Here is a 26,450-nt window from a genome sequence, read left to right as displayed (position 1 = left end):
GTCTTTTACAATCATATTTACACAAGTGACAAAGAATTTCCACCTCCTATGGATAACTTTTACATACCTACAAAGCCCTCGTCAAGCATCACCTCCTGGAGATGTCCGTATTCAACTGCTGGCCGTAGGTTCGACAGGCCAAAAAAAATCGACAACTTGATTTGAAGTATTATTCAAATTGTGAAGAAGTCTCACTGAAAACAGCGACAAACGGTGACCGCGCTGCATAATTGGAGAATACACAACAAGAGTAAGATTTGTTCACAGCCATACACCATTCCATCCGATGGGCTTGTTGTCCCGGGAATCATGATGATACGAGCCCTACAATGTATCAAAAGTACAATAAACCATTGCAGCAGATCGAATAGCTTATCCTCACCACCCTTCTACCCAGGTTCAATAGTCCGGTAAATGGAAAGGAAACAGCTCGATTGCAAACGGAAACTACGTCCTGATCCTCCTTGGAGAAAGACAAACCGTTGCCCCGTTCAGAATAGTAATGTAGATAATAAATGCACTTAGCAAATTATAAGACACCCTGCAGTAATTTCTTGCTGAGGGTACTAATATACTTCGACGATTATGGCTATGCTCTCAATGAAGGCTGGCTCCTTAACCCAGGGCAACATGTGTGGTGAAAAATTCATGACAATCCTCTCACCATGATTTACCCTTCCCTCATGTGTACGTCGGCTCTATACCTAGGTAGATTATCTCTCTATCTATCGATTTGGAACGTTGGGGTAGGATAATCACCAGTCTATAAAAACCACCTAATCTATATATATAATACAATAGTGACCTCGATGGACATACCGCCGATATGCTGCTGACAAGAAAGAAAGAAAGAAAGAAAGAAAAAGTAGCAGCGGCCGGTTACCTCATCGACCTCCACCAGCAGCCGTCTGGGCTCGGTAGGTTACTAGCCATTAGAAAAGCCGGGAAAAGCCAGGATGCCGTATGACTTCCTTCCTACCTACCTAATTCCTAATTTCAGCTACAGGATAAACGGCAGATTGATCCATGGATCTAGCAGCCGTGTGCACCTAGGTCTCGAGGTATATAAATGGTGAACGATGAATGGCGATAAGGGTGAATTCTAGGTACAGGATGTAAGTAGGTTGATGATTATTTTATTTGTTTCATAAAAGATGTCATTTTGATCTAATATGATCTCTGACAGCCAGCCAGCTGCGTCCTGCTAGTATTATTATTTAGGTGATACGTGTCGTCATTTCATCCAAATCCGGCACGGTCCTAGTCTACCTAGTCCAGCACATCTCATGTTATAAAGCCTAGCCATTGATCTACTGATATACATGTAGTAGAGTGTTGTCAAGTTAAATTTGCTAGCTGGGGACTCAGGAGATCAGTGAATACACATTCTCTGTAAAGGATAGGCTTGACTATTTGCTATTTGACTGGAGTGGAAACTTCTTATTGTTTCTCCTCAATCCATGGCAGTAATAACGCCTGTCCCATTCTCCTAACTCCTGCGACGCCGAGGACATACAGACACACATTTTAGGAATCGAGTGCGCTGGACTCATCACTTCTTCAAGAGCGGAGGGATAAACAAAAGGCATGAGCACATACATACTGTACAATACATCATATAATACGTACATACATAAATACAAACGATTAAGATACATACACCATCGTACAAACCGTCCGCGGAAAATGGGGGAGGGCCTTATCAGCCGCTTATCCAGGCCCACATCTTCCCCCATTTAGTCGTCGGGACCTTGGTCTCCCAGACCGTGTTCTCATCACACTGGACCCGGCCCGTGTCGAGGTCCGCATTAAGCGGATGCACGAACGACGTCCGGAAGACGATCTTGTGGCCTAAGTAGAGCACCACAAAAAGAATCACACTGACGTAGGCGACGAAGAAGTCCGACACGCTGAAGCTTGGGATCCACGCGGTGAAGCCTTGGGTGAGGATAATGAGGATGTTGAAGAAGAGTCCGTACCAGGCAAAGAACGGCTGCCACATCGCCTTGTAAGGGAGGACATCGCGAGAGATGTTACGAGCTGCCAGAGCCCGTTGAAAGGCGAGGTGGCATCCATTCAGTGATGACCAGGTGATAAAACCCGCAACACTGGAGATGTTCAGGAGCCAGTTGAAGACGGTGCCGCCCCCATTGGAGAGATTAAGGAACGCAAGCAGGCCGAAGGCGGAGGTGACCGCAACGCCGTAGTACGGTACTCCACCCTTCGATGTGCGCTTGAGAATTCGTGGCGCAAAGCCTTCCTGGGCAAGGCCGATCAGGATGCGGCTGCCACTGTAGACGTTGGAGTTGGCGGCCGAGAGCACGACGGTCAGCAGAACCGCGTTGATCAGACCGGGCAAGACCTTGACGCCAGCCAGCTTCGCCGCGATGACAAACGGCGAAGCCGAGGCATCGGACGCATCAGAAAGCAGGTCCTTGTTATCATACGGCACCAACAGGCCGATGAAGAAGATGGTCAAGACGAAGAAGAACAGAATGCGATAGAAGGTCTTCCGGATGGCCGAGGGTATGGTCTTGCGAGGGTTGTCGCTCTCACCGACGGCGATGCCAACCAACTCTGTGCCCTGATATGAGAATCCAGCCTGGATGAGGACCGCCCAGAACCCGACAAACTTGGCCGTCGCGCCAGCAGAGGGGATCAGGTACGGAGCAAATGCGCCGGGTTCTTTCCAGGTGTGAAATCCGAGATAACCCTGCTGGCCCACTCCCGCGTCAACGCAGATTGCGAAGATCATAAACCCGATTACCGTCAACACTTTGATGCTGGCAAACCAGAACTCGAACTCGCCGTAGAAATTGACAGGTAGGAAGTTGAGGGCCGTGATGACGACCCAGAAGACGGCAATGAAAATGCCGATGGAGATGCTCTTGTCCCAGTACTGGATAATCAGACCGCTGGCCGTCAGTTCCAGCGCAAATGTTATTGCCCAGGAGAACCAGTAGATCCAGCCCATGGCAAAACCTAGACTAGGGTCGACCAGGCGCGTCGCATAGGCAGTAAAAGCTCCGGGGACCGGGATATATGTCGCCATCTCCCCGAGGGAGACCATGACCGAGTACACGATCGTACCAACAAAGATATATGCAATGAGAGCACCCACAGGACCTGATTTGGCGATCGCACTGCCGCTACCGATGAAGAGACCCGTTCCGATGGTACCACCTTGGGTATGTGAGCCTTATACACTGAAAGGAGACAGAGGCTTTGAACCAACCGATCGCGATCATCTGTAGATGTCTGCTCTTGAGCTTGCGCTTGAGGTCGGGCAGGGGCGAGGACTCGGGCCCAGCCCCATGCTTCTCGATATCACCACCGAACTTTTGGGCCGAATGGAGCGAGCTGTCTCTGAAAGTTGGCTCATTGACACTCTTCTCGCACTCCTTACCCTCAGACGCGGGCGCGACCTCGTCCATGGTGGCCATGCTGGTCGTGTTCGGCCTATCTCTTGACCCTCGAACCTCCTACGAGAGCGCGACGGAGGAGGACCAGCGGCGAAGCGAGCAGGGCACACAGAAGACAGAACGTGCCTCAACAAGACGGGATAAGCAAGGGCCAGGACCTTCTATCCGTGCTTAGGCCTGTGGTTCCGCTTCCCGCATACAGACTTTGTGGGGAACGGAGGCAACCTGCAGAACGGCGCATCAAGGTTCAAATCCCCATAGCAGCAACCATTGAACGGCGGGACTGCTATGTAAAGACCAAGGAATAATGAAAAGAAATGGAGAATAAGACGAGACGCACGGGGAGAGGGGATAATCTCTCGAGTAAAAGAAAAAAAATCCACCATGTTGATACAGAGACCTTGGGCGTGTCCACGGACGAGAGCGAGAGAGCCGCGGCTTCGACCGCTCGCCGTGGATCTCGGGAGGCCGACGAGGCCCGCTCGGGGTCACCGACCATGACCGAAAGAGGGAATCCCAGCCGTCTGGGCTGCCGGTGACTGCAACGGTAGCGTGGCAACTGAACGCTTCGCTGATAATGACACATCGCGGGCTGTCAGATCTCCCCGTTCAACCAGGCATCTGCCATCGAGAACCAGGATGCGCGCTCGATCGGTTCGGCCTGGACCAGGCACGCGTCTCCAACAGCGTCCAATGATGCTATTTTCATTGTTAAGTCAAGACTGGAGACGTTCAAGTAAAGGTCGGTCAACCCTAACTTAAACCCTAAAAAGCTCTTGTGCGCACGGTGCGGGGCATGGATCTCGCTGGGCTTATTAATATTATTTACCCCGCAAGGGGAATCGAAAACACGACATTTTCCGTTCTGCCACACACAGATACGGGGTATCAAAACATATGTCATATGTATCAACAGCAGAGATATAAACATTATTATCATCACCGACTAGCCTTCATGGACCCACGTCCGAGGAAGACCACCAACTCCGCAGCTCCAATGCTTTGTACAGTGAGCACAGAACGGCCCTCAAACGGAGCGGAACATAGCAACCAGGGGTATTATTGATCGTACTGGAATTGAAATAGCCAGGGAAAAAACAAAACAGACATCGCACATCGTGTGGCATTAAGGGCATGACGTCACATGGGAATCCGGAAGTTTTGCAAACTTCTGCAGCTCGACCGTTAGTCATGTATACTGCAAGAGCGCTCTGGTCCTTGCGCGCCCAGAGTCTTGCTGAAACGGCTTTCATCGCTGCCAATATTCTCTAGATGCTCTCTTAGACCTCCACCTGCTGCGCAGATGATTGTTGTTTCGTTCTGCCGCCGGATCGAATGAGGTTCGCGACAACTACTCCGGTGGTAGCGGCGAAAAGAGCCCTATGCCACACACCATCAGACACTCCTCTAATGAAAGACGAATCAGATATGAGCTGCAGACTAACCATTCAAATGCACCGAACACCGTTGCTGCCTGCAATGATCTGCAGGGGCCGAATTTTGAACACCACCCCGATGCAGGCAGGAAGGCGGCTAGGGCGATGAAGCCCGCGAACCAGAAGATCATGGTGAGCGCCTCGGCAACCAGGACGATGAATTGGTCGGTGAGATTTGGGAAGAAAACGGGCGCCAGGGCAAGGTAGGGAGTGGCGATGAACAAGGTCCAGACGCCGTTGAAGAGCATAAAGTTGACTGCATCTGAGGAACCGTCGTCACCGGACCAGCTGATCACTGCGCAAGACGTTAGCATGCGTCTCGAACATTCTCGGGGAAAAAAAGTTGCCAACGAAATACACGTACCATATGCGGTCAAGGCGAGGACAATGAGAGCAAAGACGGCCTGCGCCACACGCACAGGAACCACCCAGGGTAGCCCTTTCAAGTTGATCGCCATGGCAAAGAAATTTGACTTGAAGAGAAAACAAGAAGCTTGTTTGGGTAGCAGGAGGTAGAAAGCTGGGTAACCTGCGACTTTGCGACAAGACAGATCAATACGCGACGCTTCTCCTGGATTAACTCTTCAGAGATCGCAAGTGCTTCGACTGTGGGAGGCGTTGGGAAGATAAAGAGATAGAAGCGAAGTGGATAGAATATTAATTTAGATGCAGAGAAGCAAGGTTAAGGCTGAAGAGTCCTAGTCTCGTCATAATCCTGAAGCCGGACCTAGCCCTGCTTTTTTTTAGCTCGCTATCCAATAGTGAGGGGCAGCCGACAGCTTGGTGAGACGCTCTGACGTGGTGGTAGACGTTGGGCTGGTGAACCTATAGTGAAGCATCTAAAGAGACGGGCGGTTGTTATTGCTCGGAGTCAGGACATTTCAGTCTCATCACTAGGAACCCTGCATTGAAAGGCCCGTAGCTCTTGAGCACCAAGTCATCCTTGAGAATACCCCAGTGAGTATTGCGTATTATCGTGCCCTCTCTTGGCCATTCCGCAGATGTGATTGGAGAGCTATCGCCCAGCCTGTTCTGCACCGTTAGCCGCCCGTTTTTTCTCGGCTTCATTGCCTGTATCCGGCCAGCACACCGCGTCAACTTAGCCTCGTATTCGAGTAGACGCTCGACTTTGTCTACTACTGCGAATTTGCGGTCTGCGTGAAGAGAGAAGAGGGCGGTGGCCCCTCGTGCAGGGCTGGCGCGTGCGTGAGACCCGTTGATCACCGCCCAGACGAAAAACGGGTAATCCTTGTCGGCGAACAGCATGCTGGGATTCGCGGGGGAGCGGATCGCCGGTTTCACTCGACTTTCTACCGAGTAGGGCTGGCAGACTCGAGTCGTTTGACGAGTCAGTGGATGACGACAGAGTCGAAGGCTTGGACTGCTTATGAATGTCGTGGCTTTCTTGGTCTGATAATTGCTTGCTAATAATGCGAGGCTGAGCAGCTTCATACTGCCAACGGGTTAACGCGGCCTTCCTGTGCCAGTAAATTCCTGAACAACTCCCCTCAAGAGTACTCCGTAACAACCTTGAGGAAAAGTCTTGAAAGGCCTGAGGTTCCGATCTTTGGCGACCCTCCAGCCAGATCGTTATCACGACAGACGCGATCGCTGCCAGCCAGTATCCTTAGCTTCGCTAAAGCTGAAGCCGTGGTCACTAGACTCAGGTTGAATACGAAATGTCCAGGACGTTGTCCGGTCGGCAAACTGCACCTTTTCCTGTAGATGGAGGTCAATTGAGACCCGAACTGTCGCTTGCGTCACAAACTCAGCCTCATGACCTCCCCGCAGGAGCCGTAGGGATTTCCTTCATCTGGTAAGAGGCAACAGGGAACACAGCCCTCACGAACTACTCACGGCCTGCAAACCCTTCCTTTGGCGGAGGGCTGGAAGGGTCTGGATCGTCTCATAAAGCGAGTTCTCTATCTTGATGACAAAGGGCAAGTCTTTGGGATCGGATGGATGCCCCAGAGAAGGAGACTTGGGGCTCAAGAACTTAATCGACGGAGTCCCATGGTCATCCTGATGCCGGAATCCGAGAACATTCCGCTCTCGATGCCATGTCGTCTACACACTTTCGACGAAAGGACTAGACCCATCGAAATGGGAGCAAGATCAAGTATTCCAGATCATCCCCCTGCATGATAAGACTATCCCGCATCATCCCCAGCTGTGCTTTAGACCCTCTTATGTATAGTATGCAGCGTACAACATATGCATCTCCCAGGTACCTAGCCTATCATATCTCAGCGGAGATGGTTAAGCACTGCAGCTGAGAGGCCAGGGACCTGATCGGGCGTGTGCTTCTAGATCTATAAGATTACTCTCATCGCCTACCATCTACTGTGATGATTAACATGGAAAAACAATGGACTCCCTCGACAGGTTTATACAACTCATACAGGAGTGACATGATCCAACGCGTTGAAAAAGGGCTAACAATGTAAATCTTCGATATCTTAGTGCCATTTGAACCATGCAGACCATTTCAATCGCCTTGCAATCGCCCTCACTTCCCTGCAAACAAGGAATTAATCCCGAGACACATCACATACAGGCCTCTCTGATGTATACTTAAGGGGTTCGTGTCCCGCCCGTTACATCATCATTCAGCATCACCGGAAGAGTTTTGGCAGTATCGAAGAAGATCCCGTCGCAGCATACAACGGAAATCGGCTCCTATGAACATCACTACCTCTGACCAAATGCCTGAGCGGCTTTTTCGAAGCGCCAGCAGGTCATTCGTCATGCTGGGGAAGGATTTCACATCGGCGATCCTCAGGAGCTGTATATTATGCCTCGGGACAAGAGGCCTTGAGCGCTTCCCAGCCCGATCACGCCATCGAGGCCATTCTGTGCCACCCCACCGTTGGAGGGGTTTCTCGTATCCATTTATGCCTCACGCGTCCCTTTCGCTTCTTCCTTCTTCCTCCTCTTCTCCAGCTCTCCTCGCCTCTGCGGGTTCGTGCTTAATTGATCTCTTGACTCTCTGTTGATTTCTCTGTTTCCGTCGTTTTCCCCCACATCCCGGAGACGCAGCCCTAAGCCCTATTTTTTAACCCCGCCGAACTCCGCAAGCGTTTGTTAGAAAAGAGGCGTCAGGAAAGGCTCGGAAGCAGAGTTTTTGACATCAATTCCTCGAGAAACCCTTGAATTGAAGATATCTGGACTTCAAGAACCCCCGCCGCCATGTCTTCGTCCGAGCGCACTCCTCGCTTCGAGACCCTGCAGCTCCACGCTGGGTACGGCTTCCCCGCTCGATCTCCTCACGAAAGCGCGTCGATTGCTGATCTTCTGTAGCCAGGAACCCGACCCCACGACCAATGCGCGCGCCGTCCCTATCTATGCCACGACGGTCTGTCTCTGCCCCAGTCCTTCTCCCTCCGGGTCCGCGCTGCGTCTGGAGAGCTGCATCTGGAGGGCACACCGTACGTGTGGTAACGGACCTGCTGCTAACATAGCTCTTGATCTGCATAGTCCTTCACCTTCAATGACTCTGCCCATGGCGCGAGGCTCTTCGGCCTCAAGGAATTCGGCAACATCTACAGCCGTATCATGAACGTGAGTGGTTCAGCCAACTCGGCTCCGTGCGGACGATCTGACCATGTGACACTACCAGCCCACCGTCGATGTCTTCGAGAAGCGTATTGCTGCCCTCGAAGGCGGTGTTGCCGCCGTCGCTGCGTCGTCCGGCCAGGCGGCGCAGTTTCTCGCCATCTCTGCCCTCGCTCACGCGGGCGATAACATCGTCGCTACCAGCAACTTGTACGGCGGTACTTACAACCAACTCAAGGTCCTGCTGCCCCGCCTAGGCATCAAGACCAAGTTTGTCCAGGGTGACAAGGCGGAGGACCTGGCTGCGGCCATTGATGACCGCACCAAGGCCGTCTACGTCGAGACCATTGGAAACCCTCGCTACAACGTGCCGGATTTCGAGGCCATCGCCAAGGTCGCTCACGAGAAGGGTGTTCCCCTGGTGGTGCGTACACACGCTGTCATACCTTCCATGAGTCAATGTGCTGACCACTTATCTCACCAGGTTGACAACACCTTCGGTGCTGGCGGCTACTTCGTCCGTCCCATTGAGCACGGCGCCGACATTGTCGTTCACAGTGCGACCAAATGGATCGGAGGACATGGTACGACCATTGGTGGTGTCGTCGTCGACAGCGGCAAGTTCGACTGGGGCAAGCACGCCGCGCGATTCCCGCAGTTCAACGAACCCTCTGAAGGTTACCACGGCCTTAAGTTCTGGGAAACCTTCGGCCCCATTACCTTCGCTATCCGTGTTCGCGTCGAGATCCTTCGCGACCTTGGCTGCACGCTGAACCCATTCGCGGCTCAGCAGCTTCTGCTGGGTCTAGAGACTCTGAGCTTGCGTGCGGAGCGACACGCCAGCAACGCTCTCGCCCTGGCGCGCTGGCTCGAGAAGAACGAGAACGTCACCTGGGTCTCGTACCCAGGACTGGAGAGCCACCCCAGCCACGAGACCGCAAAGAAATACCTGAAGCGTGGCTTTGGTGGTGTTCTGTCCTTCGGTGTCAAGGGCGGCGCCGCTGCTGGAAGCCAGGTTGTCGATGGCTTCAAGCTGATCTCTAACCTCGCCAAGTACGCTTGACACGTCCCCGTTCATAAATCTGAAAAATGATACACAGTTACACATATACAATGAGATGGATTATACTGACGGAAATAACAGCGTCGGCGACTCCAAGACCCTCGCCATTCACCCCTGGTCCACCACGCACGAGCAGCTCTCGGAGAAGGAGCGCCTCGACTCCGGTGTCACCGAGGACGCAATCCGTATCTCCGTCGGAACCGAACACATCGACGACATCATTGCCGACTTTGAGCAGTCGTTCAAGGCCGCTAGCGCGGCTGGCCCGGACAAGGCGGCGCTGCCGGATCGGACAACCGAGCAGGGCGGCCCGAAGCCGGACCATGAGGCCGGACTGCAGGGTTCTGTTTAAATTTCTCTGAAAATTGAAACAAAATATATGGGCGGCTGATTTGTGTGAAGTGCGAAAAAAAGGACATCGTCTAATATGTTACTACTATACCTAAATAGATAGATAAGGCGGGCGGATAGAACTCTACCTACCCAGAGGGCAAGAAGAGAGTTAGTTACGACGTGGTCCAGACTGGGAGAGGCAAGAGTATACCCGTACCTACGCTATCTATATCTATAAAGATACCCACCTAGACGATGGATAGCGCTTACGATGGCAACTTGACTTGACGATGAAATGAACGTCTCATCATCATGATCTGTTATTTCCCCGGATTCTCAGACATCTCTTCAACGTGTAGATCATTAATCGCACTGTGAGTAGGTAAGGTAGGTAGCCTACGTACGCACTGTACCTGGAAGTAACCTACAAACTCCCTCTCGTAATAAGTATCTACAACTGTACATATCCTCCGAGACGAGAACATACCCTACAAAATCTAGGCGGAGATACGATAACATACAGGAAAAATGTGATCTTGAAACATAAAAAACCACGGCTTCTGAAATGGTATTGATGCTAGCTAGAAAACTCGTAAAAAAAAACAAAACACTGCTTTTGGAACATGAGAAAACCACCTGAGATTATCAAACTGAGTGAAAAACGAAAACAAGAGACAAGAAACCTCCAGCATGATACAGAAGATAGATGATTCAGAAAAGTCATAGCCCGAAGTCAATCGAGACTGCTGATCAAGACCCCGCTAGTTTATGATTTCAGGGGTCATCGCATCACCAATTTCCGCCACACTCGGACTGAAATGAATTAACCTGCCGACGTGCAAGTGTCTTTTTTTTAGCAGGAAAATAATACATGGAGATCAGAAACAGACCGAGCAATAAAGCCGGTATCAGAAGCCCCATCCCAAAACGCAGCGAACTCGACCGATGGAGAAACTGTTAACACATGGAAATGCCTTCGAACAATATATCAAACGCCAAAGTAACTGCAAGGAGAATCTGAAAAAAAGAAGACTGTACACAGAAATCGAAAGGGAAAACCGTATGAAGACAAGGTCGAATGGAATGGTAGAGAGAAGGGTGCTTCATAGCAGCCAGATTCGTCGCATCGTCTCGTAGCTAATCACGTCCGGGAAGGAAGAATTCCAAGATTATGACTTCAGTTTAATCATCATTCAGCTTCCCTGACCGGGAGGTGGTGGCTGGGACGGCGTGCTAGTAGACGATCCCGCCTGTGCTCCACCCATCATGAAACCCGGGGGAAACATGGGCATCCCAGGGAAAGAGAAGCCGAAGCCAGGAACGGCGGGTGGCACACCGACGTTGTTGGCATTGGATGCGTCTCGGTCAGCATTAGTTGCAGCCCCGCCAGCATTCCCACCAGCTCCGTGGCCATCCGCGCCACGCTCCTGACGGCGGAAGCGCTCATGTTGTGAACGGGAGGACTGAGGGCCACGTTTGCCGCCCTGATCCGTCGCCATGCGTCTGCTGATTGCTATATATAGTGGTTAGTGATACATACTCGAGAGATCAACAGCGAAGGTCTCACAAACCTTTCGACGAGACTCCAGCACCGATTTCAATGTCGGGTTCCTCGACAACCATGCCCGTCTCGATGGGTCTTCCACCGGTTCCACCGTACTCTGCGGTGAGCATCCATTTACGGTCGGCCTCCGTGAGTCTCTCAATTGGAATTACACTGATTCCAGTTTGGTAGTCACTGCAATCACGTGGACCGAAGCCGACACCCCATCGAGTCTGTGCCATGTTAGCAAGAACATCATTAGGAGTAGATATGAATAAAAACACGTACTCTGAGCTGCATGTCGCCGGACTTGTATGTCTCCATTCCCTCTCTTGCATTGACAGCATCTCTACGGTTGATCATCTTGACGAAAGCATGGCGCTTGTCGATGTTCACAATGCAAGTTTGAACAACGCCATATTTATTAAAGAGTTGGCGCAGATGAGCCTCCGACGAACTGTGCATTGGTTAGCATCGACCATATATGAAAGGTCGAGATGATATACTTACGTGACACCGCCAACGAAAAGAGTCCTGCTGAGAACTGTAATACTGTGTGAGCAGACGAAGCATGTGATCGAGAATACTGAGCACGAACCTTTGATGTTCCCTTGGCCGATGGAGTAGTCCCATTCCACGAATTTTGGACCTGGCGGAGGAAGCGTAGGATCCTTACGGGGCGGCGTTGGAGTGCGACGTCTTCTACCAGGGGGGCTGCGTTGGCGATAGTCATTGCCCCGGCGGCCACGGGAGTCACGAGGGTCTCCACCCCTACGGCCGGGCGAGTCTCCATGATATTCTCCATAAACGGGGCTATCACGACGACGGGGAGGAGAGACATCACGGCGTCTATCCCAGCCCGGGGAGCGCGAGCGACGACGATACTGGCCGGGAGGAGAGCGCATGTAGTCGCGATCCCTGTCCCGTTCTCGTTCTATGTCACGTGATCCATCCGGGCGGTTGCCCCAGGCATTCGCAGCTTGACCTGCCGGCTGCATATAACCTGGTGCTTGACCGGCATTCATGTTGGCCAGGTTCGCGGTGTTGGACAGACTAAGGATTTGCAGTGCCGTTGCCCACTGCTCCTGAGGGATACCCTGCGCAGCGAGGAGCTGCAGTAGCTGGACTTGCTGCAGGGCCTCTGGCGAAATAGTAGTCTGCGCAGGAGCCGCCGCCTGGGGCAGCAGCGCTGCCAGTGGGTTCTGCTGAGCAGGCAGTGGATTAGGAGTTTGACTCTGAGTCTGAGGGACCAGGCCTTGGTTTTGAGCGACATTACTCAAAGCCGCAAACGGCGTCGCCAGGTTTCCTGCATAAGGGTTTACGGCAGCCTGCCCGTTCGGTGGTTGCGAAGCCTGGTCTACGGACGAGGACACGGGTTGCGGGACTGCACTCTGCGTGTTTAATACATTAAGGGGACTAGTCTGCGCCGGGACTCCTGGCGCTGCCGGGGCTGTTGTGTTTTGCTTCGCCATGTCCGCCAGAGCCTTCAGGATGCTGGACGTGTCTGGCGCCGTCTGTACGGGCACAGTAGAAGCCGCGCCGTTCGTTTGTTGCTGCTGCGTCGTCTGCTGTTGCTGCTGCTGCTGCGGAGCTCCAAGTGGGATATAGTTTGGTGCTGGAGATCCTTCTGGAGTGGTTGATTCAACATCTATAGAGAAAAACATAAATATCAGAAACTGAGTCCTAACCCTTCACGACGGATAGATATTTCCCTCTCTAGAGCTAGGTCGACGTGGCATACGAGAGGGGGGGAAAGTATAGTCCAGGGGGAACGCTTACTTTGAGGCGCGGGAGCATTTAGTTTCTCCTTGAAGGAGGCAAGCATCGGAGCTGGGAAAGTATATCCACGCTCCCAGATATCAACCAGCTTCTTGATTTTTTCCTATATCGAGACGAAACACAATACGTAAGTTCGACTATTCGGACACACACGGTGGAATGAGAACTTCTTAACATCAAAACACGAGGTCTAAGCGGGAGACATGGGGGTATATAGCGGGTGATACGCAGATCTGATCTTATAGGCGACCAACGGGACTCGTGCCAGAGCCAACTGTATCTCATCGGTCGTTTTTGCCCGCAGATTGTTTCTGTGATATTCTGGATAATTATGCTGCATTTTCTTCTAGAGCGTACCTTTTGATCTTCAGGAGCATTGTTTATAATATCTGTCATGAGAACGGGTAGTAGTTCGGTCACTCTGTTAACGCCAGCGGCGAATGTCCCATCGGGAGCGGAGCTACCAGGGGGCTGGCCCGCCTTGCGTGCTGCTTCTACCCACTGTCGAGTTACAGAGTCTACGACATAGAGTACGCCCAACTTGTGTGTTCCCGGAGCTCTCTTGAAGTGAGTGTAGATCTTCTGGATAAGGACGGACTCGGACTGCGGGGACCAGAAGTTAGTCGGTCTGATTCCTAACACCGTGCAGGCAGTAGGAACGAGGGAAAGACATACCTGTACGTTGGCAGTACAGAGAGAAGTGATGCTGTTGATCTTTGATCCTGATACTCCTGGGGGCTTAAGAGCGAGCATGGACTGGAGGTAGCCATCCAGCTCTGCTACAGCAGAAGACATGGCTGCCTGCTCGTGTCAAATCGAATTCAGCCCGGGTAGTGACGAAAAACCAAGATAATGGTAAACGAGAATCCTCTATCTGTCCGCAGGAAGACGGGAAAGACTGCTGAGAATAGCAGGAGTCCACTGGCCGCGTCTACTTTCAGGTGGTAGCCAAGCGAATATTGGTAGAAACAGATGTTCCGGCGTCTAAATGAAGCAAAATCGTAGTTTTGTGTTGTCCTGGGTAAATCCTTTTCTTCGACCTGACTCTTGTGGTCGCGTCACTACGGACTCCACGAGTGCACCCTTGCGACCACGGACTTTTCCACCTTACAGCCGGAGCAAGCCTAGCGACGGTTTCAAGGGTGTCGCGCGTGGCGAGTGAGTACGAGTACAGGTACGAGCTCGCGGAAGGACGCGAGAAGATGATGATGGGGAAAAGGAGATGAATTTACGGTGTACAAGCGACCCGTTCGATGGAAGAGAGATGAAGGATGGAGATTAAGATTGATGAAAGGAGAAAGAAAAAGGGAGCTTTGAAGACGATGCCAGGAGGAAAGAAAACTGCCGTGTCCCGCGCTAGCCGGATGAGGGATGCACCCGTCAGGTGAGTACACGTGACATAAGCGAGAAGTGGCTGTAGGGCGCCTCAGGCAGTGATCTACGAGATAGGATCTGGGGACAGCAACCGTTGACGGAGGATCACCAGTTGACCTATGTAGGAAAGTAAGGGCGAGGACTACGTAAGAAATGAGGGGCTCGCGACATTCGTATTCATTAAGTTTTGCAGTTTACCTAGGTAATTATATAAAAATAATTACTTCCTGAAATGGTGCTTTCCTGCGCACACAGTTCTGGAGAGGAGCGAGGTTCTCGGTAAAGCGAACTCGGCAGAAAGGAAGCCAACGACAGACGATGACGATTCGACGAACCGCGTTCTCCATAGCTACGGTAGCACCTAAGCTAGCTGCTACACACATGGCCATGAGGCATGAGCTGGCTGCAGTGTGCACTGTGCACAACTCATCTGCGGAGCACGGAGAACACTAACTAATGCGGAACACTCTGCACCTAACTTCCTCCTCCATACGGAGTACATCTGCTACTCCGTACGGACATCGGCTCGCGTGGGCGGCTGGCCGGACATGGGGATCCCAGGCAGCCGACGTCACCGACCGGCCTCATGCGACAATTCAGGGCGTCACAGTACCGCTAGGGGACACGGGCCGTTGGGCTTTTTCTTTTCAACTTTTGCACTCCACATGCATGAAGCCAAATACTAAAAAAGGCCTTTTTATCTACGAGCTTGACAGGATGGGGTAGTAAGCTCCTTGCGGGAACAGGCGGGAAGGTGAGGGTCTCCGGGGTCGCCCTGTGACAAGTAAAGTAATACTGTTCTTTAAACTGATCTGGCGTATCTGTGGGCGTGCCCCTCGCCGAAAGCCCGCCACCAGTCTTGTGAGTGCTGCCCGGTAAACCGGGCGTGTAAACCGGGCCCGTGTTACCATACCATACAGGTCCGGACCCCTCGCCTCCTCCCATCCGTGAAGCTGACTCGTGTGCCCGCGTATCCGCCGTACCGTTCTACAGTTACGGCCAGAGGGAAAAAAGGGCCGCAAAAGCAACAGCTTCTCCCAATGCCTCTCTGATCTCTTCCTTCTTTGCCCTTCCTCCTGCCACCCTTCTTCTACCCTAAACTCCATATCTTCCCCCCCAATTCCAGATCAGAACCTCTTCTATCCCCTCAGTCTTTGGTCCATCAGCCATGGCGTCCTCTCTGAGACTAGGAACTTCTGCTTTCCGCTCCTCCTCCCTCGCCGCGAAGCCGGCTGTGCAGTCCGCAACCTTCAATGGCTTGCGCTGCTACTCGACCGGCAAGGCCAAGGTGTGCAGCACTCTGAACTCCTCCTTTCTCTCACGCTGTCGGTTTTCTGACTCTGGATTATCCAGTCCCTCAAGGAGACCTTCGCCGAGAAGATCCCCGGTGAGATCGAGAAGGTGAAGAAGCTCAGGAAGTACGTCAATTTCAGCTTCAAGACACTTAAAGTTTTGCACATAGCAGTGACCTGATCATCGTGTCGTTGGCTTGTAGGGAGCATGGTTCTAAGGTCATTGGCGAGGTCACACTGGACCAGGCCTACGGTGGTGCGCGTGGTGTCAAGTGCCTCGTCTGGGAGGTGGGTTTATCAACGGCCAGTTTGCAATCCGGTGAGACAAAGCTAACTCATCGCACAGGGCTCTGTCCTGGATGCTGAGGAGGGTATCCGCTTCAGAGGAAAGACTGTGAGTGGCATGGGGTCAAAGCTCCCTATACTTCTTTACTGACAGCGTCAAGATTCCCGAGATCCAGAAGCTCTTGCCCAAGGCCCCCGGCGGCGAGGAGCCCCTCCCTGAAGGTAGGCAATCCCTCTAGGAACAGGCCATTGAGAGTCGCTGACCACTTTTTTCAGGTCTCTTCTGGCTGCTGTTGACCGGTGAGATCCCCAGCGAGCAGCAGGTCCGTGACCTCTCCGCTGAGTGGGCTGCCCGCTCCGATGTCCCCAAGTTCGTTGAGGAGCTCATCGACCGCTGCCCCAACACCCTTCACCCCATGGCCCAGTTCTCTCTGGCCGTGACTGCCCTTGAGCACGAGTCTTCCTTCGCCAAGGCCTACGCGAAGGGTATCAACAAGAAGGACTACTGGACCTACACCTTCGAGGACTCGATGGACCTGATTGCCAAGCTGCCCACCATTGCCGCCAAGATCTACCGCAACGTCTTCAAGGATGGCAAGGTCGCCCCGGTCCAGAAGGACAAGGACTATGCTTTCAACCTGGCCAATCAGCTCGGCTACGGTGACAACAGCGACTTCGTTGAGCTGATGCGTCTGTACCTGACCATCCACTCCGACCACGAGGGTGGCAACGTCAGCGCCCACACCACCCACCTGGTTGGTAGCGCTCTGAGCTCCCCCTTCCTCTCTCTGGCCGCCGGTCTGAACGGTCTGGCTGGTCCTCTTCACGGATTGTATGTTTTCTGCCATATCTTTATGCTCCGGTATCCTTCGATGCTAACACCCTTCGCAGGGCCAACCAGGAGGTTCTGAACTGGCTTACCAAGATGAAGAAGACAATTGGCAACGACCTCAGCGATGAGAACATCAAGAACTACCTGTGGTCGACCCTGAACGCCGGCCAGGTCGTGCCCGGCTACGGTCACGCCGTCCTTCGTAAGACTGACCCGCGTTACACTTCTCAGCGCGAGTTCGCTCTCCGCAAGCTGCCGGATGACCCCATGTTCAAGCTGGTCAGCCAGGTGTACAAGATTGCTCCTGGTGTTCTGACCGAGCACGGCAAGACCAAGAACCCGTACCCCAACGTTGACGCTGTAAGTTTCCTGTCCCGTGAGTGGTATATTGATCCGACTGTAGGCTGACAAGGTACAGCACTCTGGTGTCCTGCTCCAGTACTACGGCCTGTCTGAGGCTAACTACTACACCGTTCTCTTCGGTGTCTCCCGTGCTCTGGGTGTCCTGCCCCAGCTGATCATCGACCGTGCTCTGGGTGCCCCCATCGAGCGCCCGAAGAGTTTCAGCACTGAGGCCTACGCCAAGCTCGTTGGTGCTCAGCTGTAAGATAGTCGCATAGAAACGCATTTTTGACCAAACATGGTTGGGGGCCTGGCCGTTGCGTTACGCGCGGCGAGCCGATTGTACCATTTCATTTGTTGTTAGCTAGAACGGGAAGCGCTGGATCTTGGATTTTGTTCGATTATGTTGTTTAATGAGTGTTGACCAGTTCGAGCGGGCCATGTAACAGCACTTCCTCAAATGTCAACATCCTCATAAACATTGTTCTCTCGGCTGTCCGGGTCTCGGGCTTCGGGGATCTCAGAGACGTCATGCATGTGAAGCCATAGCAGACACCCAGGAGTCATCCACGCCGCACGCTGTCGTAAGCCTGCCATGTACCCCTGTAGATCCGTAAGAAGATATCGATATCCCCCACGCCTCGGTGACTTCGAGACGGTGAGCGTTGGGGCTGTACGTTTTGTGCCCGCCGCTCAACGGAGGACTTTCACCGTCGGTGCGAAAGCGGCCTAGTGCCAGGCCAGCCCGTGCCCGTCCCGATCGGGACTAGCCGCGCCCCAAACCCGCGGGCCCTTTGGGGACTCCAGAGTGCGTCTGCGCCGATGCCGCCCGGGGCTGCTCTGTGCTCCGTGCTCCGTGCTTCTATCTTTTCTCCTCCATCTTCTCTCGTTGTTTACTCTTGCATACTTCTGTCCGTCTTCCCCCCAGGCCTTTCCTCTGTGGTTCAACCCGACCGTGTACCATTCTCGTTGCCCCCGTCCAGCGAGAAAGTCTCCGTTTTCGTCTAATTGCCCCTACCAAGCTTCAGAAGCGCCCGTTCTACACGGAAAGAAAGCCGTTGCTCTGGTCCTGCCAGTGCATCAGCCCTCGAACTCCATTCTTCCCAGTCTTTAAGCGACGAAGCCCCTACATCCCTTGGTCAGGGCCCCTTTCAGCGTTCCCGGTATCCAGAGATGTCTGCCGCAACCGCTCAGGCCTCTTCGGCCCCTCGCAAGATCGAGAAGAAACCCATCAAGTTCAGCAATTTGCTGCGTGAGTTTCCCCTTTACACCACGCCCCGACCTCGGGGGTCGATGATGTCTCGCGGCTTGCGAATCTGTTCTGACTGTCTTGCCTGCAGTTGGTGCGGGATTGAACCTGTTCGAGTAAGTGATGACGATGTCTCCATTCGGCCGATAAACCCACCCGAGCTGATCGCGATTTTAGGGTTACCTCGCTGGGACAGGTATACGCAGAAAGCTCCAGCTGGTATTAGAATGCCCTTTACTGACTGTCACAGCCGCTGGAAGTGATCAAGACGACCATGGCCGCCAACCGATCTGACAGCTTTGGCCGCGCCATGGGTCGGATATGGGCTCGTGGCGGGATTCTCGGCTGTAAGGAGGCATCTTATTCTGTAGATCAGACTGCGCCGGATTAGACTGACATGGCTGGGTATAGACTACCAAGGTCTCATTCCGTGGGCCTGGATTGAGGCTTCCACCAAAGGTGCCGTCCTCCTCTTCGTCGCGTCCGAGGCGGAGTATGTCGCGAAGACTCTTGGCGCGAACGATTTCGTTGCTGGTATCGGCGCAGGCATGACTGGCGGTGTTGCACAGGCTTATGCTACCATGGGCTTCTGCACTTGCATGAAGACGGTTGAGATCACCAAGCACAAGATGGCCGCACAGGGCATGAAGCCCCCGAGCACCTGGGCGACATTCATGGACATCTACCGTAAGGAAGGTATCCGGGGTATCAACAGAGGTGTCAATGCAGTCGCCATCCGCCAGACCACGAACTGGGGCTCTCGCTTTGGTTTTTCGCGACTGGCGGAGACGGCGATCCGTAAGGTGACTAACAAGGAGGAAGGCGAGAAGCTGAACGCCTTTGAGAAGATTCTCTCTTCCACCCTGGGAGGTGGCTTGTCCGCCTGGAACCAACCGATTGAGGTTATTCGTGTCGAGATGCAGAGCAAGAAGGATGACCCCAACCGGCCCAAGAACTTGACCGTCTTCAAGACTCTGAAGTATATCTACGAGACTAATGGTATCAAGGGACTGTACCGGGGAGTCACTCCTCGTATCGGCCTTGGTATCTGGCAGACCGTCTGCATGGTTGCTCTGGGTGACTTGTAAGTTGATCCCATCTTTTGTTGTGTTCCTCGGATACGTCCCGCGGGCAGCTGGTCTGCCGTCTGCGGATGTGCTCTACGATCATGTGACACCGAAGCATCCGAAATCGCTGACATGTGGATCTCCTTTGAACCGAACAGGGCCAAGGAGACAGTCGAAAAACTGACCGGCGAAAAAGTCACCGCGAAGCACTAAAGAGGGGTTGAGACACCCTTCTGCCATGCTCGGTTGTGTCATGACTTCTGCTTCGTGTCTTCTGTTCCAATCAATTTAGCCAGCCCAGTTGCTATATCTATTCACCAGAGAGAATGGCAGCTTACGATCAGAGAAAAAGGATATCTACAGACGGTATGGGAATGAAATATCGAAGGCGAAAAACGCGGGAAGAAGGGATGTCATCCCCGACTATATCTGAGTAATGTCATTGACTCGATTCTGTTTGCCAGCTCTGGCGTAACGCCGATGTATGCATTGTGTCAATTGTTTACGCGAGTTAGCTCAAAGGAATTGCCAGCTTTCATGCTTTTATAAATACATCTTTTTGGGACAGTGAAGCAAGACCATTCTACCTTGTTCTTCTGCTACTATCATATTTTGGATTCTTGTATATGCTCCACTTCTGCTTCGCCGCCCTATTTAAGACATCTACCCTGTTGTCCCTAGACATCTATAGATGTACATGAACAACACAACAAAAGAGACGTTGTATGCACTTAGTCCTTGCCTACCTAGATATTCGAATAAAATCAAGCATGATACCTATTGCTAAGATGAAGCCAACGGAGAACAGCACACACTATCAGTGAACTCCGGATTAAAAACAAAAGAAAGGAAAGAGAGAGAGAGGAGAAACAAGGATCAACCTTATCTAGTATTAATAATAATGGACCCCTATCTCAATTCAAGGTCGGAAGCAAGCCCGTTTTCAACAATTTTGGTTAGAACTCTGTGTGGATCTAACTTGGGTGTCTTACGCAGTAGATGATATCTACACAGCACGTGCTTAATCTACAGGCAGGTACGCTATGATTATAATATTTGAATAATAGGATATGTATGTATTGTTTTCCATTAGAATCGTTTTTGTTTTTCTTTCCTGTCATTGTTCTTCATGGAAACACGTGATAAATTAAGGCCAATATCAGGTACCTACTTAGATATATAAGTTGATCATGGATCAGTTGATTCAACGTAAATGATGAGGTCGAACCCGTATCTCCATTCTTTGAAGAAGAATAAGAAGGCCAGTAGACACCGGCATCGATCAGACAATTGAACTAGATTGGCTCATGGTGGGTGTCTGCGTCTGTGTCTGCTCGAGTTTGTGAATGGAATTGTGCAGCTTGCTCTGATCCGGAAAGATGGATAACAGTCCTATTATCATCTAACTACCTGCCTGGGGTATACTTCTATTTGCAAGTGGCAACTTTGTCATATTCAAATTCATCAAATCGTGCATTAGAGAATAGAATATACATGGCACCTTATAGGTAATTAAGCATATAGATGCCTTTGTTTGGTGTGTCTACCTACAGATGTCCTTGGCGTGCACCCTTCTGGGCTATTTCCGACCTGCAAAATCATCAACCTCGTCTGTTTATATCCTCTACGTCTAGAGAGAAAATTAGTATAAGATCGGGAAGGGGTAGTCAAATATACAAAAAAATTTTTCAAGAGAGATTGTCTAGTTTATTTCCTTTCTTCTCTTGAGATCTGGATACAAGTACAGGCACACACACAAAGGAAACATCGGCAGTGATCTGAACGCGTAAAATTGGCTTGTGAAGATAGTTATGGCGTTTTCCGGAGTAATTTATCTTACTTAAACGGTCAAGCCAAGGTCATCAGCGAAGGGGAGCTGGTGAAGGTCTCCAACGGCAGCGACGGAGGCCTTGCCGGAGAGGAAGGACTTGGCGGCCTGCGAGTGGAAATGTTAGTTGAGCCTTGTTTGGATGCTGACAAACTAAACCGGGATTTGGTGGAACTTACATCCTTGACCTGCTCCTCGGTGACCTTCTCGATGCTCTCGGCGACCTCGCCGAGCTGGTACGGCTTGAAGCCGTTGATGAGACCAGAACCGGTGATCTCCAGACCAGTCTCAAGGTTCTGGCCAGCCTCCAGAGCACGGAACTTGGCAAGGGCAATAGCCTTCTTGACATCCTCGCTGGCGACCTCTCCAGCGGCAACCTTCTTCACAGCATCGACAACGTTCTTGCCGGCGGCCGCGATCTTGTCGGCCTTGCCGGAAACAGTGATGGAGAAGAGACCAGCATCCGAGTAGGGTGTGTTCTTAGTCGAGACGTTGACCTGCGAGAAGCCCTGGGTGGCCTTCGCCAGGAGCGAGAAGCCAGGGGTCCATTTGATGCTCGACTCACCACCAAGGAGAGCAGCAAGAACGGAAAGCTCGGGCTTGTATCCAGAGGTACCGAACTGGCTGGAACCAGGGAAGGCGATGACAAGAGCATTGCCGGCCTTGCTAGCAATGCGTTGCTCACCGCCGTAGTACTTCGATGGAGCGCTCTCCTGGGGCCTGAACTCGCCGGAACGGGAAGTAGCAGGGAGACCGACGAAGAACTCACCAACCCACCTCGACAGGTCACGAGAGTTGGCACTGCTGGCAACGAGAGCAATGTTGGGCTTGGCGTATGCTCCCCTGGCGAACTCAGCAAGAGCCTCGGTAGACAGGTATTTGTCAAATGGCGCGGTCTCGCTGGGGGTGAGGCTCTCTCCGAGACCACGGTGGAAAGCCAGACTGTGTGCCGCATCAACAGCCACAGCCTCTGGGTTCGACTGGAGAGCGTGCTGCTTATACTTGATGACGTTCAAGACGAGCTCGTTCAGCTCGTGGTCTGGTCAGAGCCGTTAGAGCTTTTTTTCCATATATCCGAATTCCCCACTACCGATACAAACGACTCACCTGGGAACTTCGTTTGGGAGGTAACCTCTGCCAGGAGCTCTGCGAAGTATGGGAGATCACCCGAAAGGAACTTGGCCTTGAGGATAACATTCTCCCGCGAGTGTGAAGCGGAGACCTCGCTACCCAGCAGCTCAGTCTCCCGAGTGATCCGCAGAGCCGACCGCTTGAATGTAGACTGCCAATTGAGTATATTGTCAGCCAGGAATCTTTCCATGACTATCCGGACAGATTTAGAGGCGCAATTGCTCCGGCACAACGCACCTTGAAGGCGAACTGCTCGAGGGCCTCAGAGAAGCCAGGGAAAGGCTGGTAACGCGGGCCAGCCTTTGCAACCAGCGCGAGCGTCGTAGTAGCGCCTCCGACTTCTCGGTTGGCAACCTTCACGCCGGCAGCTTCGGTGACATTGTACTGGAGGTTGGGAGTGGCAGCGGAGGCCATGCCCCGGCAAGCGCTGGGGCTCACAGCACAGGGCTGCTTCCGGAGCGCACGCGGCGCATTTCGGCCAAGGGCAGACCGCGACAGCATCATCGCATGTGCCGAGGATCGAACTGGGAGGAGAGAGGACGGTGGTGAGGCGGGAATTGAGAGGAATTGGGACGACCCAGTGGAGGGGGGAAGAGGAGGAGGTCTGTCGTGCACGTTTCGGACGACGTTTGAAAAGCTTCAACATCCCGAGTCGTCCAGCGCGGGCCACGATTACGCACTTCCTGATTGGCCCGAGTGACGAGGACGGGCGGAACCGGCGTTTCCTGGGCTCCCGGTCACCTGACATCAGCTGACCGTGACATCAGGTGACTCGCGGGTGACGATGGAGCGTATCGTGCGCGCCGCAAGAGGGACGAGGACAAGAAAAGCAGCAGACGCATTTCTTCTGTGCTCGTCTCTCTCTGCCCAACCTCCCCCCATAAAGGTCCGTCGGTGACCCCTGTCACTGTTCTAGAAGAGCTGGCAGTTATCCAGAACCCCGCATCACCATGTCCCAAGTATGGGCCCGACCCCGCCGCTTGCTTGCTTCTGCTGCTGATGGCTTGCGATAGTATGCCGCGGAGCTCTGCGCGCTCCTGGTCGAGGACAATTACGGGGAGCTCTTTGCCGTAGGTTCATCTCTAATTACTCCCTATGCGCCTTGCTCTGACGTCGTCTCGCGCTGCATTGGCATTGAGTGGATATGACTAACTTTTTTATCACTATATAGCGCATCTTCTCTACCCTTCAGCGCTACGACCGTCTCCCCCTCCCGCGCCTGAAGTTCTACTCGCGGCTCTCGGACAAGCAACTCCGCTATGGCCTCTCTGCCATGATCCAGCAACATCTCGTCTACCATTACACTTCCTATGACGATGGTATCACGTACTATGAGGCCAACCCACAGGCCGCGTACTACCTTGTGAGGTCCGGCAAGATCCTGGGGTTTATTGAAGAGAGACTGGGCAAATACGCCGCCACTGTCATGGAAACTATCATGTTTCTTGGCCATGCGCAGGTCAGCTATCTTGAGACGCTGCCGGAGCTCCAGCCCGAGAAATCTGAGCAGCCCGAGACGAACGGCGTCGGTGATCATGATGATGACCAGTCGAACGTCCCCAACGGTGATCACGAGGGTCATTCAGCAAACGGCAAAGTCGAGACCACGGAATCTGCTTCTGCTCATCTCCATCCAACGTTGAAGACGCTCGCGGCTCATGGCTACATCATGCGCGTTCGGGAAGGCCAATTTCAGAGCCATGCCGACAATGTGATGTATGCCGAACGGGTTGTCAAGTCAAGATCTGATGTGAAGCAGATGAAGGGGAAGAAGTTGGAAGAGACTCTCGCGGAGGAAACAGCGCGCATAGTTAAGGAGCGAACAAACGGGGATCTCACTCGCGGGCTGATTTTTAATGGCGTTCCTCGGGGTGCCAAGAGACGGCATGCGGCTGGGTCTGCTGATGGCCCCAACAAGAAGCCGAAGATAGAAGACTCTGAAGTAAACCAGGAGGATGAGGAGTCGGAGAACGAGTGGTCTGATGAAGAGGGTATTGAGGACCATGTTCCCATGGAGGTGAGTTTGCCTTGGTGGATTTTTCACCGGATAGGTGCTAACATGCGTATAGTCTGGCTTGGTCGTCCGGGTGAACTACGAAAAGCTCGATGTTGCTTTCAGAAATCGTCGTCTCGTCGAGCTGTCAGAGCAAGGCACGTCCGCAACTACTGCTCACGTTTATGATTGTCTGCTTCGACGCATCGAGTATCAAACCCCACGCTGCCGCGATCAACCGGAGATACCTCGTGAGGGAGAGGAAGGAGAGCAGTACTCCGTGGCAATCCCTCTGCATGCATTGGCGGAGGATGTCGACCCGCAGCTTGATCTTGCAGGTTCTATTGGCCCTATGGATCCATCGCAGCCTCCCAGCAGACGCGGTAAGCGGCCACTGGAAGATGGCGTCAACGGTGATGGACCCAATGGTGTATCCAATCGAAATCGTGCATTCGAGATCGATCAGCATCTCTCCCTTCTGGCTCAACCGCCTTACTTTTTCTCATCTAAACGTACCACGTCTGGTATGATCACCTGGACGGTGGAGTACCGGCATCTAGCGCGTAAGCTCCGTCATCTCGAACTGGAGCGCATCATCGAAACCCGGTATGGCGATGTCGCGTTGCGTGTCGTCCGTGTTCTACTCGCCAAAGGCAAGCTGGATGAAAAGCGTTTGCAGGAGATAAGCCTCCTGCCGCCTAAAGACCTGCGTCAGGTGCTTGCCAGCATGCAGGCTGGTGGTTTTGTGGACCTTCAGGAGGTCCCTCGTGACGCGCAACGCCAGCCGTCACGCACCATCTATCTGTGGTTCTACGACCCGGACCGCGTGCGCCGCAATGTCTTGCAGGATACGTACAAGGCCATGTCACGCTGCTTGCAACGCATCAAGTTCGAGCGCAACAGGTTAAAAGGCTTCCTGGAGAAGACTGAGCGCAGCGATGTCAAGGGTAATGAAGAGCGGTTTCTGTCCGAGGCGGAGCTGAAGACGCTGCAGCAGTGGAAGGACAGGGAAGCGCTGCTTCTGGGGGAGGTAGCTCGATTGGATGATCTTGTGGCTGTCCTGCGAGACTACTGAGTCTATCTGCGGAAGAGGCGTAATTGGAAGGCTTATCTGGTTGACTATATCCGATAGTACTATCACTCACAAATCTGTACACTGTACCACACAAGACGTTCAAACATAGAGAGCAAAAAAGGGGGATAGGTTGTAAAGGCGGCACAAAAAAAAGTAGCATTCATATGGCAGATGAATTAATATGTTCCTTCTTGGGTGGTATGTGCAAGGTGATCAAATGGCATGTCTACTTTGAATGGTGTGAAGGTTCTGCTAGGTTATCTCCTGCGACCCTTTCACCCGGATACTGAAATAGTCAGTCCAAATTGGTAGGCCTGTCACATTTTGGTGCTCAGACTATTCACACAATGTCGGGCTTACCATCATGACCGGCTCCATTTCTCAGTCAAGGTGTTACCCTCACTTGGAATCTCCTGTCCATAAACCATTGCTATCGTCAAGTCAGACAACCATCACATCGACAGATGAACTTTTTACCAGTGAGACCTCTAGCAAGTCACAGACAAATTCATCATAGCTGGTCATCTCTTGCCCCGTGAAGCATTCATCCATAAAGACATGTCATCATGGTCCATTATCGTAAAACAGAAAATCGTAGTATCAATGAAGTTCTTCACATCCCTGTTTGTCTGTTTTCCTTGTCCCTTTTCTCCAACCAAGCCCTCTTTTCGAGGACCACCATGGGGCGGAGCTAATCAGGCGTCCTCGACGGCTGTGCTTTGAGCGAATCGAACGTCAAATCAAGGTCTCGTGTCCCTCTCTCTCTCTCTTCTCACCTCTCTCTCTCTCTTCTCTCTCTCTCTCTCTCTCTCTCTCTCTCTCTCTCTCTCTCTCTCTCTCTCTCTCTCTCT

The 26,450-nt window shown here is 52.5% G+C and overlaps 10 protein-coding genes across 10 annotated transcripts; 4 read left to right on the top strand and 6 right to left on the bottom strand.

Annotated features, from left to right (window-relative positions):
* Positions 1 to 1,702: 1,702 nt before the first annotated feature.
* On the bottom strand, positions 1,703 to 3,443 carry VTN00DRAFT_936 (uncharacterized protein; the record flags this gene model as incomplete). Its single annotated transcript, XM_069436311.1, has 2 exons — positions 1,703 to 3,183; positions 3,236 to 3,443. 2 exons carry the CDS (start codon positions 3,441 to 3,443, stop codon positions 1,703 to 1,705), a joined length of 1,689 nt encoding a protein of 562 aa, XP_069291643.1.
* Positions 3,444 to 4,017: 574 nt separating this feature from the next.
* Positions 4,018 to 4,675, bottom strand: VTN00DRAFT_935 (uncharacterized protein; the record flags this gene model as incomplete). Its single annotated transcript, XM_069436300.1, has 2 exons — positions 4,018 to 4,121; positions 4,531 to 4,675. The coding sequence occupies 2 exons, from the start codon at positions 4,673 to 4,675 to the stop codon at positions 4,018 to 4,020; spliced, it is 249 nt and encodes an 82-aa protein (XP_069291642.1).
* A 27-nt stretch (positions 4,676 to 4,702) lies between these two features.
* Positions 4,703 to 5,316, bottom strand: VTN00DRAFT_934 (uncharacterized protein; the record flags this gene model as incomplete). The annotated part of the gene is made up of 3 exons (XM_069436289.1): positions 4,703 to 4,802; positions 4,868 to 5,153; positions 5,223 to 5,316. The coding sequence occupies 3 exons, from the start codon at positions 5,314 to 5,316 to the stop codon at positions 4,703 to 4,705; spliced, it is 480 nt and encodes a 159-aa protein (XP_069291641.1).
* Positions 5,317 to 5,716: 400 nt separating this feature from the next.
* On the bottom strand, positions 5,717 to 6,124 carry VTN00DRAFT_933 (uncharacterized protein; the record flags this gene model as incomplete). The annotated part of the gene is made up of 2 exons (XM_069436278.1): positions 5,717 to 5,885; positions 5,949 to 6,124. The coding sequence occupies 2 exons, from the start codon at positions 6,122 to 6,124 to the stop codon at positions 5,717 to 5,719; spliced, it is 345 nt and encodes a 114-aa protein (XP_069291640.1).
* A 1,923-nt stretch (positions 6,125 to 8,047) lies between these two features.
* On the top strand, positions 8,048 to 9,828 carry VTN00DRAFT_932 (uncharacterized protein; the record flags this gene model as incomplete). Its single annotated transcript, XM_069436267.1, has 6 exons — positions 8,048 to 8,100; positions 8,159 to 8,213; positions 8,336 to 8,419; positions 8,478 to 8,837; positions 8,898 to 9,466; positions 9,558 to 9,828. The coding sequence occupies 6 exons, from the start codon at positions 8,048 to 8,050 to the stop codon at positions 9,826 to 9,828; spliced, it is 1,392 nt and encodes a 463-aa protein (XP_069291639.1).
* Positions 9,829 to 11,002: 1,174 nt separating this feature from the next.
* On the bottom strand, positions 11,003 to 13,926 carry VTN00DRAFT_931 (uncharacterized protein; the record flags this gene model as incomplete). The annotated part of the gene is made up of 8 exons (XM_069436256.1): positions 11,003 to 11,322; positions 11,381 to 11,585; positions 11,641 to 11,809; positions 11,863 to 11,896; positions 11,951 to 13,000; positions 13,132 to 13,234; positions 13,489 to 13,734; positions 13,807 to 13,926. 8 exons carry the CDS (start codon positions 13,924 to 13,926, stop codon positions 11,003 to 11,005), a joined length of 2,247 nt encoding a protein of 748 aa, XP_069291638.1.
* Positions 13,927 to 15,673: 1,747 nt separating this feature from the next.
* VTN00DRAFT_930 (uncharacterized protein) lies at positions 15,674 to 17,521 on the top strand (the record flags this gene model as incomplete). Its single annotated transcript, XM_069436245.1, has 8 exons — positions 15,674 to 15,793; positions 15,859 to 15,923; positions 16,001 to 16,085; positions 16,144 to 16,191; positions 16,244 to 16,304; positions 16,359 to 16,914; positions 16,974 to 17,274; positions 17,333 to 17,521. The coding sequence occupies 8 exons, from the start codon at positions 15,674 to 15,676 to the stop codon at positions 17,519 to 17,521; spliced, it is 1,425 nt and encodes a 474-aa protein (XP_069291637.1).
* Positions 17,522 to 18,429: 908 nt separating this feature from the next.
* VTN00DRAFT_929 (uncharacterized protein) lies at positions 18,430 to 19,785 on the top strand (the record flags this gene model as incomplete). The annotated part of the gene is made up of 6 exons (XM_069436233.1): positions 18,430 to 18,508; positions 18,597 to 18,621; positions 18,683 to 18,701; positions 18,756 to 18,852; positions 18,917 to 19,589; positions 19,731 to 19,785. The coding sequence occupies 6 exons, from the start codon at positions 18,430 to 18,432 to the stop codon at positions 19,783 to 19,785; spliced, it is 948 nt and encodes a 315-aa protein (XP_069291636.1).
* Positions 19,786 to 21,412: 1,627 nt separating this feature from the next.
* Positions 21,413 to 23,035, bottom strand: VTN00DRAFT_928 (uncharacterized protein; the record flags this gene model as incomplete). The annotated part of the gene is made up of 4 exons (XM_069436222.1): positions 21,413 to 21,508; positions 21,580 to 22,439; positions 22,508 to 22,682; positions 22,769 to 23,035. The coding sequence occupies 4 exons, from the start codon at positions 23,033 to 23,035 to the stop codon at positions 21,413 to 21,415; spliced, it is 1,398 nt and encodes a 465-aa protein (XP_069291635.1).
* Positions 23,036 to 23,481: 446 nt separating this feature from the next.
* VTN00DRAFT_927 (uncharacterized protein) lies at positions 23,482 to 25,599 on the top strand (the record flags this gene model as incomplete). Its single annotated transcript, XM_069436211.1, has 4 exons — positions 23,482 to 23,490; positions 23,545 to 23,601; positions 23,703 to 24,548; positions 24,601 to 25,599. 4 exons carry the CDS (start codon positions 23,482 to 23,484, stop codon positions 25,597 to 25,599), a joined length of 1,911 nt encoding a protein of 636 aa, XP_069291634.1.
* Between the last annotated feature and the right edge of the window lie 851 nt (positions 25,600 to 26,450).

Source organism: Thermoascus crustaceus, assembly GCF_041956765.1.
Source record: "Thermoascus crustaceus strain CBS 181.67 unplaced genomic scaffold VTN00scaffold_1, whole genome shotgun sequence".
NCBI lineage: Eukaryota > Fungi > Ascomycota > Eurotiomycetes > Eurotiales > Thermoascaceae > Thermoascus > Thermoascus crustaceus.
The sequence above is the reverse complement of the archived record's forward strand: the minus strand, read 5'-3'. Positions and strand labels throughout refer to the sequence as shown.